The sequence below is a fragment of the Nomascus leucogenys genome, chromosome 15 (genome assembly GCF_006542625.1).
Source record: "Nomascus leucogenys isolate Asia chromosome 15, Asia_NLE_v1, whole genome shotgun sequence".
In the NCBI taxonomy this organism is placed as follows: Eukaryota; Metazoa; Chordata; class Mammalia; order Primates; family Hylobatidae; genus Nomascus; species Nomascus leucogenys.
The window spans coordinates 5,953,066-5,975,615 of NC_044395.1; the positions used below are offsets into that span (position 1 = coordinate 5,953,066).

The 22,550-nt window shown below is 40.1% G+C and overlaps 1 protein-coding gene across 6 annotated transcripts in view; it reads left to right on the forward strand.

Moving 5' to 3' along the window:
* The window catches only part of ARHGAP32 (Rho GTPase activating protein 32), a 307,294-nt gene extending 285,014 nt beyond the window's left edge, over window positions 1-22,280 (forward strand). For all 6 annotated transcript variants that reach the window (XM_030794518.1, XM_030794519.1, XM_003253401.4 and 3 more), the window contains 8 exons: window positions 3,644-3,751; window positions 4,019-4,164; window positions 4,840-5,035; window positions 6,682-6,827; window positions 8,919-8,990; window positions 12,254-13,132; window positions 13,822-14,912; window positions 16,205-22,280. In XM_030794518.1, the coding sequence (XP_030650378.1) occupies window positions 3,644-3,751; window positions 4,019-4,164; window positions 4,840-5,035; window positions 6,682-6,827; window positions 8,919-8,990; window positions 12,254-13,132; window positions 13,822-14,912; window positions 16,205-18,457 (4,891 nt within the window). In that variant the 3' untranslated portion in view covers window positions 18,458-22,280. The remainder of the gene's footprint in view (window positions 1-3,643; window positions 3,752-4,018; window positions 4,165-4,839; window positions 5,036-6,681; window positions 6,828-8,918; window positions 8,991-12,253; window positions 13,133-13,821; window positions 14,913-16,204) is intronic.
* The last annotated feature ends 270 nt before the right edge of the window (window positions 22,281-22,550 follow it).

Consider the following 22,550-nt stretch of genomic DNA (forward strand, 5'->3'; position numbering starts at 1 on the left):
ACTCTTGGAAATATTTATGGTTATGTCTGAGAAAACCAGAATAAAATGGAAAGTTACTTTGCCAGTCAGAAAAAGAAAACAGTAGAAACTAGATTCTAGTATGCAAAGAAACAAAAGATACATTTTAAAATTCCAATTATTGACAAGAAATTAAATTCAGCAGATGTTCTAGTAATGTGCAAATTAAGTAATTTAATTTTTTTTCAAAATGACATTGCTTATATATATATTTCAAAAATCAGCACTATAGGCCAGGCACCGTGGCTTACACCTGTAATCCCAGCACTTTGGGAGGCCGAGGTGGGTGGATCACCTGAGGTGAGGAGTTCGAGACCAGCCTGGCCAATATGGCAAAACCCTGTCTCTACTAAAAATACAAAATTAACCGGGCATGGTAGTACGTGCCAATAATCCCAGCTACTCGGGGGCTGAGGCAGGAGAATCACTTGAACCTGGGAGGTGGAGGTTGCAGTGAGCTGAGTTCGTGACACTGCACTCCAGCTGGACAACAAAGTGAGACTCCATTTAAAAAAAAAAAATTCTAATTATGGTTTCTGTTTAATGTTTATCACCTTTGCACCATCATAAATGTCAAAAAATCATAAATTGAACTATTGTAAGTTGGAGACTATCTGTATACAATCTTTCTAAAACATAAGGTACTTGAGGTCATGAATTCTGTCTTGTTTATCACTGTATTTCCAGAATAGAGTCTTGCAGATAGATGTTCAATAATATACACTGCATATGTTTTATATCTTCTGTACGCTATTTTATAGCTTGACTATAGATACTTATATGTATATATATCCTAATATTATCCTCTTTGCCTGTCTTCTAATATATATTATATTACTTACCATGTATGCCCTACCTGGATTTTAATAGCCCTTGCCTGCTATTAATATGTACATGTATATTTCCTGCTTTATAATGTATACAATATCTTGTGTAACTCTTTTCTTCACTATAACTTGTATGTGTGTGTATCTCCTACTTTATATATCTTTTGATATAGACTTTTTATCCAGAATTTTAACATTAACATTTCTGAATTCCTTAGATGTTCTTGAAAAGCGTAATTTTCCATCATGTTCTCTCATTTGGATATGCCGTGTTATTTAACCTTTCATAATTTGCATATTTAATCTACATATATGGTGGTTTGGGATGTTTTCTATTTCCTTTTTTTTTGTTTTTTTTGTTTGTTTGTTTGTTTGAGGCAGGGTCTCACTCTATTACCCAGGCTGGAGTGCAGTGGCACAATCTTGGCTCCCTGCAACCTCTGCCTCCCAGGCTCAAGTGATTCTCCTACCTCAGCCCCCCAAGTAGCTGAGACCACTGGCACACACCACCATGCCCAGCTAATGTTTTGTATTTTTGGTAGAGTTGGGGTTTTGCCATGTTGCCTACGCTGGTCTCAAACTCCTGAGCTCAGGCGATCCACCCACCTCAGCATCCCAAAGTGCTGGGATTACAGGTGTGAGCCACTGTGCCTGGCCTTCCTTTTCCAATTTTGAATATTACTATGAGGGCCATCCTTTTACATGGAATCTAGATTCTGTTTTTTATTACAGGATAATGACCTGGCAGTGAAATTCTGGAAATCTAAATTATTATTCTCAATATTAGACAACAATATCTAAATTACATTCCAGGTTGTGAAGTTTTATACAATTTGCACTCTCATCTGCTGAATATAAAAGTGCTCATTTTGTGGAATCCTGACTAAAATTCTACATTAACTTTTAAAAACATCTTTATAATTAGATAGGCAAACCAAATAGATGTCTTTGGTTTTTTAAATTTGTAATTCTTATAAAATACATTTCTGAAGTCCTTTAATCATTCCCTTCATTCACCTTCCTCAAGTAATGAAATTTTACGTGGTTTTCTTTCTTTCTTTTTTTTATATTTGGCTGAGGAGCCTGGCTTTATTTTATTTTATTTTTTTTAATTTAAGTTTTAGGGTACATGTGCACAACGTGCAGGTTTGTTACATATGTATACATGTGCCATGTTGGTGTGCTGCACCCATTAACTCATCATTTAACATTAGGTATATCTCCTAATGCTATCCCTCCCCCTTACCCCCACCCCATAACAGGCCCTGTTGTGTGATGTTCCCCACCCTGTGTCCAAGTGTTCTTATTGTTCAATTCCCGCCTATGAATGAGAACATGTGGTGTTTGGTTTTTTGTCCTTGCGATCTAAATACATTTCTCAAGCTTCTCACCTCTATGTCATACCCAGGCCAGCCTCACTTCCGTTTGTCTTGCCTTAATTATATACAGGAGAGACAGAGAATTACCATTTTAACTGTAAAGCAACTACAATGCCCTTGAATGCTCAGGCACTTTGGAACCACTCTGACCTTGATTTGAAATGCAGCACTGCCACTACTAGTCTGTGGAACCCTGGCAACCTTGACTTTGTCCTCGGTACAAGGGGAATGGTAATTCTGTGCTTGTTAGAGCTATTATGAGAATTAAATGAGACTGCTGGTAAAAGCCTCTTGAACAATGCCTAATGCCGAGTCTAACTATTATATTCCTTTTCCTCTCAAATTCATGTTAGGCCCATCTGAATCTTTGTGGCTCAGATGTAGACCACATTTTATCTTTCATTACTGTTTCATATAACACAGCCTTATATTTCTGTCCCCCATTCATTGTCCTTTTTTTTTTTTTTTTAGACAAGGTCTCACGCTGTCACCCAGGCTGGAGTGCAGTGGCATGATCACAGCTCACTGCAGCCTCAACCTTCCTGGGCTGAAGCAATCCTCCTGCCTCAGCCTCCCAAGTAGCTGGCACTACAGGCATGCACCACCACACCCAGCTAATTGTTTTTGTACTTTTTGTAGAGATGGGGTTTCACTGTGTTGCCCAGGCTGGTCTTGAACTCTCGAGTTCAAGTGATCTGCCTGCCTCAGCCTCCCAGACTGCTGAGATTACAGGCATGAGCCATCACACCCAGCCCACTGTCTTTAATAGTTTTACTCTGGGTACTATTAGGTAGGACACTTTGAGACAAGCTAGGTGATAGGTAATACTTCTGTGTGTGCATGCACACACACACACACACACACACACACATATACATACTTGGCACTTACCTGGTTTAACTTACATTTAAGCTGATCATGTTTTATTTTCAAAAATACTCTTACCTATTGTTTAATCTCAATATATATGGAATTGTTTAAGTAAAGCACATTTTAAGTAGTCAAGATAAACCAGAATATGAGGATTTGAATTAGGCTCTTTATTTCAAAAGCATATCCTTTGCTCAAATATCCTCCCCTTGATGCCTGTTGGAATTTTTCTTTTAACTGTTTTTAGGCTTTTGAGACATTACTGTTTTCTTTCATAGAAGTGTTGAAATCCTTTCCTGTTAGTATGTCTGCTGCAAGTAGAATGGCATAACTTCAAAATATTATTTGTTCCAGAAACTAGCTTTGGTGGAAAATTCACTTCTAATAGTAATATTTCAACCTGTTAAGCAGGAAACAAAGTTTTCTTGGGTTTGTATGGTCCCTTTCTTCATTTTGCTATTGCAGACTTAGAAATTAATTAGCAGGCTTTTATGTTCTATACTGCTGCATCGTGTTTCTTTCTGTTAATACGTCGTATTTTATTTCCAGAACGCTGGAGTTCCTGATGAGACACTTGTCTCTTCTAGCTGACTATTGTTCCATCACAAATATGCATGCAAAAAATCTAGCAATTGTTTGGGCTCCAAACCTGTTAAGGTAATTTGCATTTCACTTATTAATTTTAGTAGAACTAATCCTAAATAAAAGGCTGATTCATCAGTGTTCCTTAAGGAAACTTTTAAAAGATAAAACAGATCTGTTCTTTTTGTTTGCATCTCCCTAAAAAAGGCAACTGGGGCTTAGCTAAGGGACAGTAAAAGTATGATTTCTTCCTCTGTTTGTCTGAGATTTACACATTTAAAAAAAGAGGCCCTTTATGACTGCTGTCTTTACAACTCTGTGATGAAAATGTTTACCTCACAGATCAAAACAGATAGAATCTGCCTGCTTCAGTGGAACAGCAGCTTTCATGGAAGTGAGAATTCAGTCTGTGGTTGTTGAGTTCATCCTGAATCACGTTGATGTGCTCTTCAGTGGCAAAATCAGCATGGTCATGCAAGAAGGGGCAGGTACGGCTCAGATGGGTTCCTTCGCTACCAGGAGTGTGTGTCTCAGCTTCCAAAGAAGTGGAAAACCATGCATTTCTTGTCGCAACAAAAAAAAAAAACCTGTCACTGGTATAAGGCAGCTAATAATGTATGGCTGCTTACCAAAATGCAGAATTTGACAGTTATTTTGTGTGTATGTAGTGAATACTACTTATTAGACCTATTGTGATCTAAGTTCATGACACATTAAAAAACTTGTCATTCATTATTGATGTATATTAAAGTATAAAATGGAACAGAAGAAGAAAAATTCCTTCCAAAACTAAAAATATCTGAGTGATCACCTTTCCTCATATCTTTTAAGAAAGGAAAACAGTTATTAAAGAGTTTTATATGCGTGTATGTGTGCCACTGGTATGTCACCTTCAGTATTTTATTTAATATAAAGCTTTTCTCATATCTTTTAAGAAAGGAAAACAGTTATTAAAGGGTTTTATATGTATGTATGTATGTGTGCCACTGGTATGTCCCCTTCAGTTTTTCATTTAATATAAAGCACTATGGTTTTTGCTATTTAAAATACTTGAAGAAAATTTGAAACAACAGATAGGTAGATAGATGGAGAGATAGATACTAACAAATTGAATACACTCACACATAGTTGACTCTCTTCATCACCTTCCTTTTTTTTTGAAGCTTCTCTGTCAAGGCCCAAGTCCCTCCTGGTATCCTCTCCATCCACCAAACTGCTGACCTTGGAGGAGGCCCAGGCACGAACACAAGCTCAGGTCAATTCGCCAATTGTGACGGAAAATAAATACATCGAAGTTGGAGAAGGACCTGCTGCACTTCAGGGGAAATTTCATACCATAATTGAGTTCCCACTTGAAAGGTAAAAGTTGTTAAATCCTATTTTAGGATATGATTTCCATAGTTATGTACTATTATTTTCTTTTAGTTTGCTTTTAGTTTTGTATTTTTGTATTACTCTATTGAATTCTAGGCTAGTCCCAGAGAAACCTGTTTATTCAAATACGGATGATACTTACCGCTTCATGGGGAATGATACAAATGATTCTTGCTTTACAACATCATGTAATTTTATAAAAGAAGAACGTCAGTTGTATAGGGAAAATTGTTTGGAAAAATAAGGATATACTGTCACTATATAGGGTTGATTTTTCTCTCTGAACTATGTTGTTTATAAATTTGTTTAGAAATAAGCTATGTTGGAACAGCTTATTCAGAAAGTCAGGAATGGACAGTGCCTTGTTTGACACTGGTTTCACATTAAGGTTAGAAGAGATCATAGTGTAGTCTCCCAGCCAACAGCATCAGCATCACCTGGTGATAATTGTTAGAAATGCACATTGTGCAGTCGTCCAGTCACACCCCAGACCCGCTGAATCAGAAACCCTGGGCGTGGGACCCAGCAATTGGTCGCTCATCTAACTTTCCAGGTGATTCTGATGTCTGCTAGGACTTGAGAACGAACCACTGCAGCAGTTCACTCTTTCAATGTCCCTTCCAGCTCTGAAATTCTGTTACTCTAAAGAAATGATAATAACATGGTTTCTGTATCTTCTTTACTAGGTTATAGTAGGAAGACTAATGTATGTAAAAGTTATTTTTGATGTCTCTGCTACTGCTTTGGCTATTACACATGAATGTAAGGATTTTGATTCTCTGGATTGGGTAGTACTAATACAACTTTAGAATTTGTTCTTCCCGTATTTTAGTATACTCCTCTAACTTCCTTTCACTTCCTGTGACTAAAAACATTCTATCAACAAAAAGTCGGAACATACTCTTTTACTTTGTCATCCTGAGTTTGTCTTCAGCATCTTGATTTTATATTCTAGTTCCATAATTTACTCAAAGATTTATTTATGGAGTAGTAGTTAAGAGGGTAGATACTGGGATGTAGATAGGCCTGGGTTCCAATTCTGACTCCATCATTTAATAGTTTTATAATGTTAAAGAAGTTATTTGAACTTCTTAGTGTCATAACTTCCTTGGCTGCAAAATGAGAATAATAGTACCTACCTCATGTGGTTGTATCTGATTTAAAGGAGACATTACATATAAGGCAGGTAGCACAGTGCCTGGCATTCAGTATATGTTTGTTACTATTCTTAATCCTTTCTTCTTTTTTTGCCTTTATTCTCTACTCACACCTAAAATCATTTTCTTTAACTCTGTATTATTTTTGGACACTTAATATTTCCTATTCCCAGATACGTCTTATTCCCACTTATTTTGCAGTTTGTGAGGTTGGATCCAAATATGAAGATATGTATAAAAATGATCTTTGTGAAAATAATTACTAATACTAAAATTCGCATGTTTAATATCTATTTTCTGCTTTGGCTGCACTGTGTAGAGTGTGCTGTCTGGAAGGTGGATGTTTGCTTACTCTATTTCACTTATGCCTCTCCAGGCTGTTTGGTTCTTTCTGTCATGTGTTCATTTCTTTTCTATAAGAAAAGACAGACCCCTGGCTATCTTAATGTTGATTGATTATTTTCTCTTTCATAGAAAGAGGCCTCAAAATAAGATGAAAAAGTCTCCAGTGGGTAGCTGGCGTTCCTTTTTCAACTTGGGGAAATCATCATCTGTTTCTAAACGAAAGCTGCAGCGGAATGAGAGTGAGCCTTCAGAGATGAAAGCCATGGCTCTGAAAGGTGAGTGCCTGGGAGAGTCTCACTTCTGCTGCTGTCATGATGGTCTTCGGTTGCTCTGGGCACATTCTTCACATATTGTTGTGATCTGCCTCCATAACGTGTTCACAGTTGTGTCACACATACGGAGTGTCTTCTTTCACCAATTCTTTATTCCTAAATTGAAAAGTAACATAAATTATATATAAATATGTAGAAGTACACAATTTCTTTTCTTAAAGAAACTATATAGATTATATATAGTGTAAATGTGATTAAATTCACATATACCATGTATATTGTTGTAAATAAATACTGCTATGGTATCTAAATTTATTGATCTGTATTTTTACAGATCTAAAAAATTTCAAAACCGTGTTTCAACATAACTTTCAAGTTTATAACTCTTTTAACTAAAGAAGGTATTTTTCATTAGTTGTCTCATTAATAGAATATCTTATTAGATCAAATAAATCTATTACTGTCGAAAAACTACTCTTTTAAAAATAGTTTAAAAGCCATATTCTATTAACTTCTGAATCTAGGAAGGATAGTAGTACTTTCTTCTTAGGTAATGTTAGAAGTGTAATGTTCAATTCATTTAATTCGTCATTCAGTTTGCAATCATGTAGCGCATGTGCTAGCTATTTTGATAGCAGGCTCTGCAGATAGAAAATTAAGGTAGTACCTCTGCCTTCCAAGTCAAATTGGGAAGTCATACATGTGAGAAAGTAAATTTTAGTGCAGAATCATAGTTATTGAGATAGTGGTTTAGGCTAGGTACAGTGGCTTACACCTGTAATCCCAACACTTTAGGAGGCCAAGTCGGGAAGATCACTTAAAGCCAGGAGTTCAAGACCAGCCTGGGCAACAAAGTGAGGCCCTGCATCTACAAAATAATAATAATAATAATAATGATAATAATAATAATAATAATAATAATAATAAATTGCAAATAAGCGAGGCTCGGTGGCACACACCTCTAGTCTCAGCTGCTCCGGTGGCTGAGGTAGAAGGATTGCTTGAGCCCAGGAGGTTGAGGCTGCAGTGAGCTATGGTTGTGCCACTGCACTCCAGCCTGGGTGACAAAGTGAGACATAGTCTCTTAAAAAATAAAAGAAATAGTTACATGAGATAGTTATGATAGGAATAGTCAACTGTTGTAGGGGAGGGACTAGTGGTTAGAAAATACAACCTTTGATAGGGGTTTTCAAGAGAAGTAGGAATTCACCTAACTGACAGGGGACTAAGAATGGTATTTCAGGAGATGGGAGCAGAGTGAAAAGAAGCCAGCTGAGGGCTGAATTCTGGAGAGAAGCAATGTTTAAAGGTGGGAAAGGAAGAATTGTCATGAGAGGAGAGTAAGAAGAAATGATTATAAAGGTAGGCAGAGAAAAAAAGAGATGCATGCGATCCTCAGCAGGGGAGGAGGGGGTAAAAAGAAAGTGTTCGTAGTGCTGCCAAGGGGTTAAAGAGGATGAAGATATTTAGCGAATAAGATTCACATACGTACATAAAGTTACCTGTGTTAGTATCCCAGAGTTCCCGTAACAAATTACCACAAGTCAAGTGGTAAAAAAACAACAATTTTTTTTCCCTCGTGGTTCTGGAAGCTCAAAGTCTGAAATCAAGGTATCAGCAGGGCTGTGCTCGCTCCAGAGGCTCCAGGGAAAAATCCTTGCTTGCCTTTCCCAGCTCCTGGTGGCTCCTGGCATTCCTTGATGTGTGGCAGCATCCCTCCAATCTTTGCTTCCATCTCCACATGGCCATCTCTGTGTTTTCTTACAAGGACACCAGTCGTTGGGTGTAGGGCCCACTCTAAATCCAGTATGATGTTATCTCAAGATACCATATTGGTCTTTAGGAAACGTAAAAGAAAGAAGCATCTTAGTTAATCTCTATGCTCAAATTCATAATCCTTTAGAAAAGAGATTTTTCACTCAGGAAACCATTTGAGAACAGTATAACACATTATATAATAGAGTACTAAATTGCTGTCAAAATGTACAGCTAATCACTCTCAAAAGTTTAAATGTATCAAGAAAAACACTGATCCCATTAACCACATATGTAACAAATTAGAAATCTTCACACTATTTGTTTTTTATTCTTCAGGTGGCAGGGCAGAAGGAACTCTCCGTTCAGCTAAAAGTGAGGAGTCTCTTACATCTCTCCATGCAGTTGATGGTAAGACTAAAAGCATCAGTCATTTTATTCTATAATATATTGCATAAAAGAATACCGCAATTGAGTATATTTTTATATATCTGTGCTTAATAAATAGGCTATTAACTCATTTCCTAGGAATACTAGCATCTATTTAGTATTATTCAGATTAAAATTCGTTGATGCTTTCACATGGTCGCAGTCTTTAATCTTTTCATTTTTGGCATGACTGCCTATTCAGTTTACATAAAAGTAGCTGAAATATTTCAAGTTAACCATTTATATGTATTATTGTCCAGTGAAAACTTGTGTTATTACTGTTTCCTTTAGATTTTACAATGGTAGCATAATTTTATAAAATGTATAATTAAGCAGTTTTGATATTTAGACCAGTAGTCTTTTGTCTTGCAAATGGCTTATCCTGGTCTTAAATTTCATAGATTGGATTGATTACATGTGGTCCTCATTTACAAGGATAATTAATACTTGGAGAAGGCAACTTAAAATAAATCTTTGGCCAGACGTGGTGGCTCACACCTGTACTCCCACCACTTTGGGAGGCCAAGATGGGTGGATCACCTGAGGTCAGGAGTTCCACACCAGCCTGGCCAACGTGGTGAAACCCCGTCTCTACTAAAAATACAAAAGTTAGCTGGGCGTAGTGTCGGGCACCTGTAATCCCAGCTACTTGGGAGGCTTAGGCAGGAGAATCGCCTGAACCCAGGAGGCAGAGGTTGCAGTGAGTCTAGATTACACCACTGCACTCCAGCCTGGGTGACAAGAGTGAAACTCTGTCTCAAAAAAAAAAAAAAAATTTTTTTTAAATAAGGACCCAAATTTCATGGTTAAGAGTGAAAAGAGGTTTGACTGCAATGTAACTTAAAAAACAAAACTAAAAAATTGTGAAAATAAGTTTATTTTCTCCTTTATTTAGCAAAAGTTGGATTATGGTTACATCTATGCACTACATTTTAGAATAAAGAATTCAATGTCAATTTGGAAGAAGCTGTTTTTTATAAAACCGTGTAATAGCATAATAGGACATTCTTCACTTATTTGAATTGATTTGAATTGAGTTTTGCCATTGCAGCAGAATTATAAAGAAAGTCCTTTTAAAAAAACTAGCCAAGAACTACATTGATTTCCAAAGGGCTTGTCAATCCAGTGATAGTCAAGAGCAAGTGAAATCTTGCTCTGTTGAAATATCCTGGAGTATCATCATCTTGGTCAGCTTTCTCATCTTCATTGGATAACTCTTCTAACTGCCAGATCCTCACTGACCAGTGGCTTTGCTTTGATTCCAGAAGTTCTTCCCCATCACTTTATCAGAGTGGCTGACATCTATGAGTTTTCCAAGATTTTCAGTTAAACTAGTCAAGATAACCTACAAAAACAATGCAGCAAGCTAGGTAGATATTAGTGTTAAGCAGAAGATATTTGTAAGGAATTAATTTTATGGGTGATCAGTACATTTGTGAATATATATATATGACAGAGTCTCACTTTGTTGCCCAGGTTGGAGTACAGTGGTACAAACTTGGATCACTGCAACTTCCAACTCCCTGTTTAAGTGATTATCTTGCCTCAGCCTCCCAAATAGCTGGGACTACAGGCATGCGCCACCACGCCTGGCTAACTTTTATATTTTTAGTAGATACGGGGTTTTGCCATTTAGGCCAGGCTAGTCTCGAACTCTTGACCTCAGGTGATCTGCCCACCTCAGCTTCCCAAAGTGCTGGGATTATAGGCATGAGCTGCTGTGACCTGTCAATATATTTATATTTATTAAAATAGTTTCTGCCTCTTGAAATTACTTTTTAACTATGGCAATTAAAATAATCCTAACAGAATAGAGAGTTTCTTTTTTACCAGTTGGATATTTAGCAACGTCATAAAATTATGTAATACTCTCTGCCACTCTTCAGGACTCTGCTTGGGAAACTTAAAACCTATTCTTAAAGAAAAAAATGAAGTTCTTGTTTAGTATCTGAAAGGAATTTTTTACTAAATATACGTAAATACTTTATGGGATTGTGAAGATTTTTTAATTGAGAAGTTCAATTTATTTAGAAATTTGAATATTGTAAGGATGTTTCCCCACACAAAAAAAATCCATTTTGCTATTATAGATTCAAAATGCCACTCAAAAGTGATTAATTCCACCTCATAAGTCATATGAGGGCCAGTGATAAAATAAGACACAAAGAAAGGAAAAACTTGCCCGAAGTCCCACCAAGAATCAATGTTGGATTAGTAATAGAATCCAAGCATTCTGAGTTCTCTTTCCTCTCCAGACCATGACATACTGCATTCACCCTCTGATTCTATCACGGGTTTGCTATTTAGCATTTGGTTTTGGAGTTCTGTTATCTCAAGTTTAAATGATCTATGTGCACTGAAAGAATTTTCAGAAAGAAAATGGGAAGTAACACTTCCTTCACCTAGAGAGTAAGTTACTGCTGTACTGAGTAGGTGACTTACCACAGCATTCTGTATGTAAGATGTTCTTACTTTGACATTGTTTTTTTTTTTTTTATTATTATTATACTTTAGGTTTTAGGGTACATGTGTACAATGTGCAGGTTTGTTACATATGTATCCATGTGCCATGTTGATTTCCTGCACCCATTAACTCGTCATTTAGCATTAGGTATATCTCCTAATGCTGTCGCTCCCCCCTCCCCCCACCCCACAACAGTCCCCGGAATGTGATGTTCCCCTTCCTGTGTCCATGAGTTCTCATTGTTCAATTCCCACCTATGAGTGAGAACATGCGGTGTTTGGTTTTTTGTCCTTGCGATAGTTTACTGAGGATGATGTTTTCCAGTTTCATCCATGTCCCTACAAAGGACACGAACTCATCATTTTTTATGGCTGCATAGTATTCCATGGTGTATATGTGCCACATTTTCTTAATCCAGTCTATCGTTGTTGGACATTTGGGTTGGTTCCAACTCTTTGCTATTGTGAATAGTGCCGCAATAAACATACGTGTGCATGTGTCTTTATAGCAGCATGATTTATAGTCCTTTGGGTATATACCCAGTAATGGGATGGCTGGGTCAAATGGTATTTCTAGTTCTAGATCCCTGAGGAATCGCCACACTGACTTCCACAATGGTTGAACTAGTTTACAGTCCCACCAACAGTGTAAAAGTGTTCCTATTTCTCCACATCCTCTCCAGCACCTGTTGTTTCCTGCTTTTTTAATCATGGCCATTCTAACTGGTGTGAGATGATATCTCACTGTGGTTTTGATTTGCATTGTTATTCGTTTTTTCCAGGTGATTCCAAGCTCTTCCGACCCAGAAGACCCAGATCTTCCAGTGATGCACTGTCTGCCTCTTTCAATGGAGAAATGCTGGGGAACCGCTGTAACTCCTATGATAATCTGCCTCATGACAATGAGAGTGAGGAGGAAGGAGGGCTGCTCCATATCCCAGCCCTTATGTCTCCTCATTCAGCTGAGGATGTTGACTTGAGCCCACCAGACATTGGAGTAGCCAGCCTGGATTTTGATCCAATGTCATTTCAATGTAGTCCTCCTAAGGCCGAATCAGAATGTCTGGAGAGTGGTGCTTCCTTTTTAGATTCACCAGGATACTCCAAGGATAAACCAAGTGCCAATAAAAAGGATGCAGAAACAGGTGGTAGCCAATGTCAGACTCCAGGAAGCACAGCAAGCTCTGAACCTGTCTCTCCTCTTCAGGAGAAACTGAGTCCATTCTTTACCCTGGACTTGAGCCCAACTGAAGATAAATCATCTAAGCCATCCTCCTTTACTGAAAAGGTCGTCTATGCTTTCTCTCCAAAGATAGGACGGAAATTAAGCAAATCACCTTCTATGAGCATATCTGAGCCAATTTCAGTGACCCTACCACCACGGGTGTCAGAAGTCATTGGTACAGTCTCAAATACCACGGCTCAGAATGCATCATTTTCAACCTGGGACAAATGCGTTGAAGAAAGGGATGCCACAAATAGATCCCCCACCCAGATAGTAAAGATGAAAACAAATGAGACAGATGCGCAAGAAGGATTTGAGTCTGAAGTCCAGCCCCTGGACCAGGTGGCTGCTGAAGAAGTAGAATTGCCAGGGAAAGAGGATCAGTCTGTCTCAAGCAGTCAGAGTAAGGCTGTAGCTTCTGGACAGACTCAGACAGGTACCGTTTGTTTTCCTCCATTCTTTCTTTAAGTTAAGAGGGATCTTCAATCCTGTGTGCCATCTGTGCCTTTTAAGAGAGAAATTTGTCCACAGCTAGCCTTTAATCAAAGAGAATGCTTTTCTTGGTGGTGCTGATGGCTCAGAGCCCTAAATTAAAAGCAGTCAAACAAAACTACCCAAAAGGGCCAATGGTCCTGCTTCAAATCTTCACAAAAGTCCCCTTATCTCCTTGGACAGTGAGAATTCATGGATAATTTTTGCACAACTGCGTAGCTCTTGATTCTGTTTTCTCTTCTAATAAAATATCTTTATTGTAGCCTTCCAAGTTAACAAGCCAGCTACACCATCAAATGTAAAAACTGTTCATAATAACAATCTACAAGCACTTGAAGCTTGTTTTCTAAGCAATCTTTTCTGAGCCAGGTGAGGGACCTGCTTTTTTTCCCCCCATCTCTGTAGCAATTCAAGAAGAGATTGCAGTCTTTATACACTGTTTGTTTTAGCTTTCCTTCTGAACCAGATATGTTTTCTACAGCATTTGCATGTGGGATAGAAGATCATGGATTGCCATTTTGAAATATGGAAGGCACCTATTTTTTAATGATCACATGGGGAGTGTTTGGCTTTCCATTTAGGATAACGTAAGCTACCTTTTCACTCTCATTTTTTTTCCCAATTTCCCACTAGGAGCAGTTACCCATGACCCCCCTCAGGATTCCGTTCCTGTCAGTTCAGTCTCTCTTATCCCACCACCACCGCCTCCGAAAAATGTTGCCCGAATGTTGGCGCTAGCATTAGCTGAGTCCGCACAGCAAGCCTCAACTCAGTCATTGAAGAGACCAGGGACCTCTCAGGCTGGGTATACAAATTATGGAGACATAGCGGTGGCTACAACTGAAGATAATCTGTCCAGTTCTTACTCTGCAGTTGCTCTAGATAAGGCCTATTTCCAAACCGATCGACCAGCAGAGCAGTTCCACCTCCAGAATAATGCACCAGGAAACTGTGACCATCCTCTACCAGAGACAACAGCTACTGGGGATCCTACCCATTCCAACACAACTGAATCTGGGGAGCAACATCAAGCAGACTTAACAGGGAATCAGCCACATCAAACATATTTATCTGGGGACCCAGAAAAGGCCAGAATGACTTCAGTTCCCCTAGACTCAGAGAAGTCTGACGATCATGTAAGTTTCCCTGAAGACCAGCCTGGGAAGAGCAGTATGCCAACTGTCTCCTCCTCGGATCAGGACCAGCCTGGGAAGAACAGTGTGCCAACTGTCTCCTTCTCGGATCAGGACCAGTCTCCACCCCGTTTCTACAGTGGAGATCAGCCTCCTTCTTACCTTGGTGCAAGTGTGGATAAACTCCATCACCCTTTAGAATTTGCAGACACATCTCCCACACCTCCTAATTTACCTAGGGATAAAATCTTCCTTCCTTCTGGGTCCCTTGCAGACAAATCACCCACACCTCCTAATTTACCTAGCGATAAAATCTATCCTCCTTCTGGGTCCCCCGAAGAGAATACCAGCACAGCCACCATGACTTACATGACAACTACTCCAGCAACAGCCCAAATGAGCACCAAGGAAGCCAGCTGGGATGTGGCCGAACAACCCACCACTGCTGATTTTGCTGCTGCCACACTTCAGCGCACGCACAGAACTAATCGTCCCCTTCCCCCTCCACCTTCCCAGAGATCTGCAGAGCAGCCACCAGTTGTGGGGCAGGTACAAGCAGCAACCAATATAGGATTAAATAATTCCCACAAGGTAAGAAGGGGAAGATATCAGTGAGATGAAATATACTATTACCAAAGGTATGTCACTTTTCAGCAGGGTGTGTTGTTATCTTTGAGTCAGACGCAACAATTACTTTTAAGCCCTGTGGCCGGTTTCCATGAAATAGTTCCCATTTGAGGTTGGAATCTGCCATTACCTTGATGCTGGCTTTTCCCCAGGAAAGGAGTAGCTCCTAGATGACTATAGCTTAACTCTACCTGCTCCCTTTCCTTCCTAAAGTGTCTTGGTAGTTTATTCCAGTAACACAAAGAGATCAGGATCAAATGAGACAAAGTGGGCTTTACGGTTGTGGGTTGCTTTTTTTATTTTTTTCCGACTCCATCACAGACTCATCGTGACTTTGGGCAAGTCATTTACCTACCCTCTGCCAATTATTCACAGTTACACGATGAAAATGCTTCATTCTCAAAACACTCGTAAGACTGTCTGCCTTGCAGACTTTTTGGAAGTGTAAGAGATTATAGTGCCTTGGGATTTTTTGTTACTTTCCTAGCATTCACCAGCAGTTTGTCCCATAGTCAGGTACCTGTTTCAATGAGAGAATGTAGTATGCAGAATGCTAAGGTTTCTTCCTGAATTTCCTCATATTTTAAGAAAGTGCCACAGGTTGTTTTTCTTTTATATGGTCACCTTGAACTATTAATAGGACTTAAGATTTTAGACCTTAGTGCAGGATGCTGTGTTTACTGCTTTTCAAGGATAGCGTGTTTTCAGTATGAGGATTATCTTTGGCCAGGCTAAGGTGGAATCAAAGGTAGGAGAGAGGCAGTAGCCTCTGATTTGAATATTGCCTTTCCCTATTTTTGAAGGCCTAAAACTGCTAACTGTGTACAACTGTGAGTTTCAAAAGTCTCTCCAGATGATAGAATTAACTCTTAATTTAACAAAATGTCCTTGGTGTTGAGACTGAGCTAGACTAATAAACTGGGTATGTATTTTTAAGCTCTACAGTATTACTTGACTAAACCTCTCTTTTGGTTTGTATATTAAAATCATGCCATAGGCAACCTCATCTCGCATTTAAAACCTCTCATAAATTAGAAAACTTTGAATGGTTCTCCAAAGACAATACTGGGTATTGTACAAAATAGCAGCACAAGCCTTCTTTTCCTAGCAATGGGTACAGATTCATTGCAACCACATGGCTTGGGAAAGTTCAGGCCGCTGCCCAACCAGCCTCAATTTGTGAGTTACAAATTTAATAGTACTTGATTCGTAGAGGGAACAAAAAATAGACCCATAGTATTATCATCTTTCAATAGGTTCAAGGAGTAGTTCCAGTTCCAGAGAGGCCACCTGAACCTCGAGCCATGGATGACCCTGCGTCTGCCTTCATCAGTGATGGTGGTGCCGCTGCTGCTCAGTGTCCCATGGCTACAGCTGTCCAGCCAGGCCTGCCTGAGAAAGTGCGGGATGGTGCCCGGGCCCCGCTGCTGCACCTGCGCACCGAGTCTGTCCCTGCGCATCCCTGTGGCTTTCCTGCACCACTGCCCCCCACCAGGATGATGGAGAGTAAGATGGTTGCTGCCATACACTCCAGCAGCGCAGATGCCACCAGCAGTTCAAATTATCATTCCTTTGTCACTGCTTCATCCGCCTCTGTGGACGATGCATTGCCTTTACCACTTCCTGTCCCACAACCCAAGCATGCTTCTCAGAAAACAGTTTATTCCTCCTTTGCTAGGCCCGATGTCACCACTGAACCCTTTGGTCCAGAAAACTGTTTGCATTTCAATATGACTCCAAACTGCCAGTACCGTCCCCAGAGTGTACCTCCACATCACAATAAATTGGAGCAGCACCAAGTGTATGGTGCCAGGTCAGAGCCACCAGCCTCCATGGGTCTTCGTTATAACACATACGTGGCCCCAGGAAGAAACGCATCTGGACACCACTCCAAGCCATGCAGCCGGATCGAGTATGTGTCTTCTTTGAGCTCCTCTGTTAGGAATACCTGTTACCCTGAAGACATTCCACCATACCCTACCATCCGGAGAGTGCAGTCTCTCCATGCTCCGCCGTCTTCCATGATTCGCTCTGTTCCCATTTCACGGACAGAAGTTCCCCCAGATGATGAGCCAGCCTACTGCCCAAGACCCCTGTACCAATATAAGCCATATCAGTCCTCCCAGGCCCGCTCAGATTATCATGTCACTCAGCTTCAGCCTTACTTTGAGAATGGCCGGGTCCACTACAGGTATAGCCCATATTCCAGTTCTTCTAGTTCCTATTACAGTCCAGATGGGGCCCTGTGTGATGTGGATGCCTATGGCACAGTCCAGTTGAGACCCCTTCACCGCCTTCCCAATCGAGACTTTGCTTTCTACAATCCTAGGCTGCAAGGAAAGAACTTGTACAGTTATGCTGGTTTGCCTCCACGTCCCCGGGCCAATGTGACTGGCTATTTCTCTCCCAATGACCATAATGTAGTCAACATGCCTCCAGCTGCTGATGTAAAGCACACCTACACCTCATGGGATCTTGAGGACATGGAAAAGTACCGCATGCAGTCGATCCGGAGAGAGAGCCGTGCTCGGCAGAAGGTGAAAGGGCCTGTTATGTCCCAATATGATAACATGACCCCGGCTGTGCAGGACGACTTGAGTGGGATCTATGTCATCCATCTGCGTAGTAAATCAGATCCTGGGAAAACTGGACTTCTCTCAGTGGCAGAAGGAAAGGAGAGCCGCCATGCAGCCAAGGCCATCGGTCCCGAGGGAGAGGACCGCTTCTATAGGAGGCATCCCGAGGCAGAGATGGACAGAGCCCACCACCACGGAGGCCATGGTAGCATGCAGCCGGAGAAGCCATCCCTGCCTCAGAAGCAGAGCAGCCTGAGGAGCAGGAAGCTTCCTGACATGGGCTGCAGTCTCCCTGAGCACAGGGCACACCAGGAAGCAAGCCATAGGCAGTTCTGTGAGTCAAAGAATGGGCCTCCTTATCCCCAGGGAGCTGGCCAGTTAGATTATGGGTCCAAAGGGATTCCAGACACTTCTGAGCCAGTCAGCTACCATAACTCTGGAGTAAAATATGCTGCATCCGGGCAAGAAACTTTAAGACTGAACCACAAAGAGGTAAGGCTCTCCAAAGAGATGGAACGACCCTGGGTTAGGCAGCCTTCTGCCCCAGAGAAACACTCCAGAGACTGCTACAAGGAGGAAGAACACCTCACTCAGTCAATGATCCCACCCCCTAAACCAGAGCGGAGCCATAGCCTCAAACTCCATCATACCCAGAACGTGGAGAGGGACCCCAGTGTGCTGTACCAATACCAACCACACGGCAAGCGCCAGACCAGTGTGACTGTTGTGTCCCAGTATGATAACCTGGAAGATTACCACTGCCTGCCTCAGCACCAGCGAGGAGTCTTTGGAGGGGGCGGCATGGGGACGTATGTGCCTCCTGGCTTTCCCCATCCACAGAGCAGGACCTATGCTACAGCTTTGGGTCAAGGGGCCTTCCTGCCCACAGAGTTGTCCTTGCAGCATCCTGAAACACAGATCCATGCAGAATGAGCCCTGGGAGCAATAGAGTTGAAGCAGCCTCTGCTGGACAGTGGACTGTTCTATTTTTTTCAATAACCAAAAATATTAAAAAAACAAAAAATACTATAAAACCCCTGACCACATTTAAAAAAAGATAATAAAAGTAAACAAATCAGCATCTTTTTCCCCTTCCCTGCTTCATTACCCCCTCTTCCATCTATAGACTTTGTCATTTTTGTCTTTAGAAAAAATCTGAAGGATGGTAAAGCCCCGTGCTGTAACCCAGTAGAGAAACCTGTCTCAGGACACACTTGCCATCTAGGGCTAGCTTGAAAGAGCCTGAGGACTGCCTTTAGCTGAATTTGAATTCAGCATTGTCCTTTCTTCTTAGTATTTGCTGCATAATTCAGAGCAGTTCACATCGATTTCCTGGTAGGCGTCTGCATTCCCTGTTGTGTTCCTGCTTCTCCTTCAGTAGCTGCACAACTTGCGCAGATCGACACGCTGTTGTCACTTCATTCTCCCTGTCTGAGAAGGATCTTGTGTTCAGTTAGAGTCATGGAAAAATCCCTGATCCTTCAAGGTCAGTCAGACAGTTAGCAACATTATAATTAAAAATAAGAAATTAAGACTTTAAACATTGGGTAGAGTCCTCATAAAACACCAGACCACTTAGACTCAGGCTGAACCATACTCTTTCTATTCTTATTTTTCATCCTTGTTCCTCACGGTTCAGTGAATGGGCTCATATCATGACAGAAGGGATTTTTAAAAGTTAGTATTTAAGGAAACTTCTTTAGGTGGAAGAAAGTAAAGTTCTTATTGTCAGTGAACTTTGTTAGCACCAGAAAACTCTTGATGCTTTTAATGCATTGCCTGCCTTCAGGTTTTCTTCTTACCCCACCCCTCAATAAGATTTGGTGAATTGTAATTCTAGTAAAACATGTCATACCATTGGTTTTCCTAAATTATCAACTTTCTTTCATTAAAAAAAAAAAAAAAAAGCCCAGCATGGTTTGACTGGATAGACACACATAATTTATTATGAATATAAATTTCCATGTTTGTTTCTGTTCCTAAACCAGAGTACAGGGTCCCTGGGAATTTAAGTAGCTACGCATTATCTATTATTAGACTGCAAGTTCCTGCAATAACTGCTTAGTTCACAGCCCCATCCCCAGTGGAGTTCTGGGCAGTTATTGCTGTCCTAAGGCATAACTGTCGTTTGCTTACTCTATACTTGTGTGGTCACAGTCTTAATGTAATTACCATCTACACCAGCATTTCAGGTATAGCTCTTTATAACTCTGGAGACATGTAAAACATGTTTAACACCCACGACTTTTGAAAGTTGCATTCCTTACTAGAGTAGGCACTCTCTAGCCCAACTCCATTCTGTCTTCTCAGCTCCCTCCAACCCCCAAATACGTCAGACTAGCAAGGCAGTCCTATGTTTACAAAACGAGTTTAGATTGTCATTTCATTCCATAACTCTTAATAATGCTCAAGTTTTATACATTCACGTATTTTAAATGCTCGGTCTGTAGAAGACACTAGGAGAATTGCATTCCATTTATTGGACGGTTGCTGCTCTGGCTTTTTAGAACTTGAAATTAATTTTTATTTAGAGCAAAGGAGGAAATCTTTTAAGAGGCTAAAATCATGCTGCTATTATTGCTGTGAAATTGTATAAAGATTAGGTTTCATGCCAGTTTTTATTTTAAAAAATAATGTGCATTTTAAGGGTTTATATTTAGAAAAAGAAATAAAATGTTTTAAGAACAACACATTGATATATGGAAATATTCTATAAGGTTTTCTTTTGTTCCCTTAGAATTCATTGGAGGGATGCAGTAAAAACTGTAGTAGAAACCTTGAAACACCCATATGTGAAAAGGTCTGTGGAAATTGAGGCCTCTACATTAAAAGTGCAGACCCAACTGTTTTACAGTCAAAGTGCTAGGAAACCTGATAGGATACTTCCCTTTGGCACAAAAACACCCTGGGTGCTACATACAGGAGTTTGACCTTTGGTGAATATGTGGCACTAATTTTTTTTTACCTTAATCATATTTTTGTCAAGTAGGCAACCCATTGCCCCTTGGAGACCACACCAGCCCTGCAAGTTCTCACCAGCAGCATGGAGGTTAGAAAGAGGGGCTGCTGTGACCAGGAGATACGCACGGCTTTAAGTAACTGAGAGCCTAAAGAAGGTAACCCAGGGAGTCCGGTCCAGTTTTAATATTTGTGGATTTGTTGTCACACACATTGTTTAGTCCTGAAACTAAAGCCTATTTTATAACTAGTAGGGTTAATTCCTCAAAACAATTTCCTTATTAATAAATGTCCTATGGGTTTAGAAATATCAGGTAAATATTTCGAATACGGAATGATGATTGCAATTACTGTTATAAGCGTGAAACACAAACCTTAGATCAAATCTAGAGTTGCTTCATTTAATGCATGCGAGCAACAGCCTTAACTTTGGATTCAGTTATTTGAAACACTTTTCCGGCATCTTTCCCTTTCTAATGTTGTGGGGTGGAAACCGGACAGCAAATCACTGTGAGCCGGGTACCTCAGCACAGTCCACCTTGTGTGTGACTTTACAAATGGGGTAACTGAATGTTATTACTTTCAAATTTTGACACGGAGCATTCTGATCAAGGAAATGGAGCTGCCTTATACATTAAACCCGTGATTTAATCCTATTGACATTTTCATAGCCATGCCTCCGGATTTTATCTTTTTGGCAAAATTCTGATTCCACAGTTTGGTCTGATTGAAATAAATATTCCCTGGACGTCTGGCTAAAAATTTTGCTAACAATCCCAGAGGTGCCATTTTCTTATTAATAAATTTCATCGGAGCCTTATTTCTTACTATATTCAATTTCCTTTCAAACATGCAAGTCCCTGGGATGGTCCCACAACTAGGGCCTGCACATTTCTTACAATGGCAAAGCATTTTTAAAAATTTAGGGTCAGGTTGAAAAATTTTAGGACTAATTCTGTAGAGAGGAGGGACTGTTACTAACGTGAGTGGGGACAGAGGAGTAGGTTACCACATTTGGAGCAGTAATAGATGCAAACGATGTAAATTTGAAATTTGCCCCTTTAGTTAAAGAAGGAGCCTGCAAAGTCCATTTCTCTGTTTTCAGCCCTGTCAGTCACCCATTTAGGATGTTGGCAAAGTATTGCTTGAGCAGAATGTGTAAGAAAGTAATAAAGAAAGCAAAAGTATGTCAGAGAGTTACTTCTTCCACACGGTTAGAGGCATGTGATTTTCAGCACTGTGTGTTACAGAAATGTCAGGAATGGTGTATTATAACGTGTGCAAGATAATGTCAGTGTGCACAGAGGGTCTTTTTTCCTTATCTGATTAGTACTGTTAATGTTCAAAGAATAAAAATGGTTTTACAGTTTAGATTCTGAGATAGCAAAACCTGATTTTTCAACCATGACCTGCATGAGAGAAGCATCCTAGGAAGTCTTAGATCATACTTTTGAGTTTTTAATTTTAATTTATATAGTGTTTTTTTATGTCTTAATATTTTTGTGAACTGGTGTAAATTGTTAATGCATATAAGCTTGTGTATTTTTGTAAATAGTTTTGTGATTTATTTCTTGCCCCATATGTAAATATTTAGAGTCTCATTTCTTGCAAACTTATTTGAAGCTGAGTTGTGGGTTTGGGTTTTGTTTGTTTCTTTGGTTGCCGGGTGGGGTGGGGGGTGGCAGGGGAGGGAGGAAGGGATTTTTGTACCTGGAGATGGAAATATCTTGTGGTTTAAAGCAAATGTCCCACTGAAAGTGATTCAAATATCAACAGAATTATTTCAGGTTAAAACAGACTGCTTTGTGTATGTGTTTCCTTTTTGACCTGATATGAATTATAATGAAATAGTGGGGGTGATTGATTTGGGGAATTAGGACCAAAGGACACATGTTTTTATGACACATCCTATATTATGCCCAGTGGTACGTTATTTGAGGAAAGGGGTTAAGTGTCTCCTGTTGTTATCTATTTACCACCTTTTGCTGCCTGGCCACGTTTCCCCCAAGTCAAACACTGTTCCCTGTAGAGTGGTGGAGGCCTCTTGATCCATCCTGGAGAGTCTGGG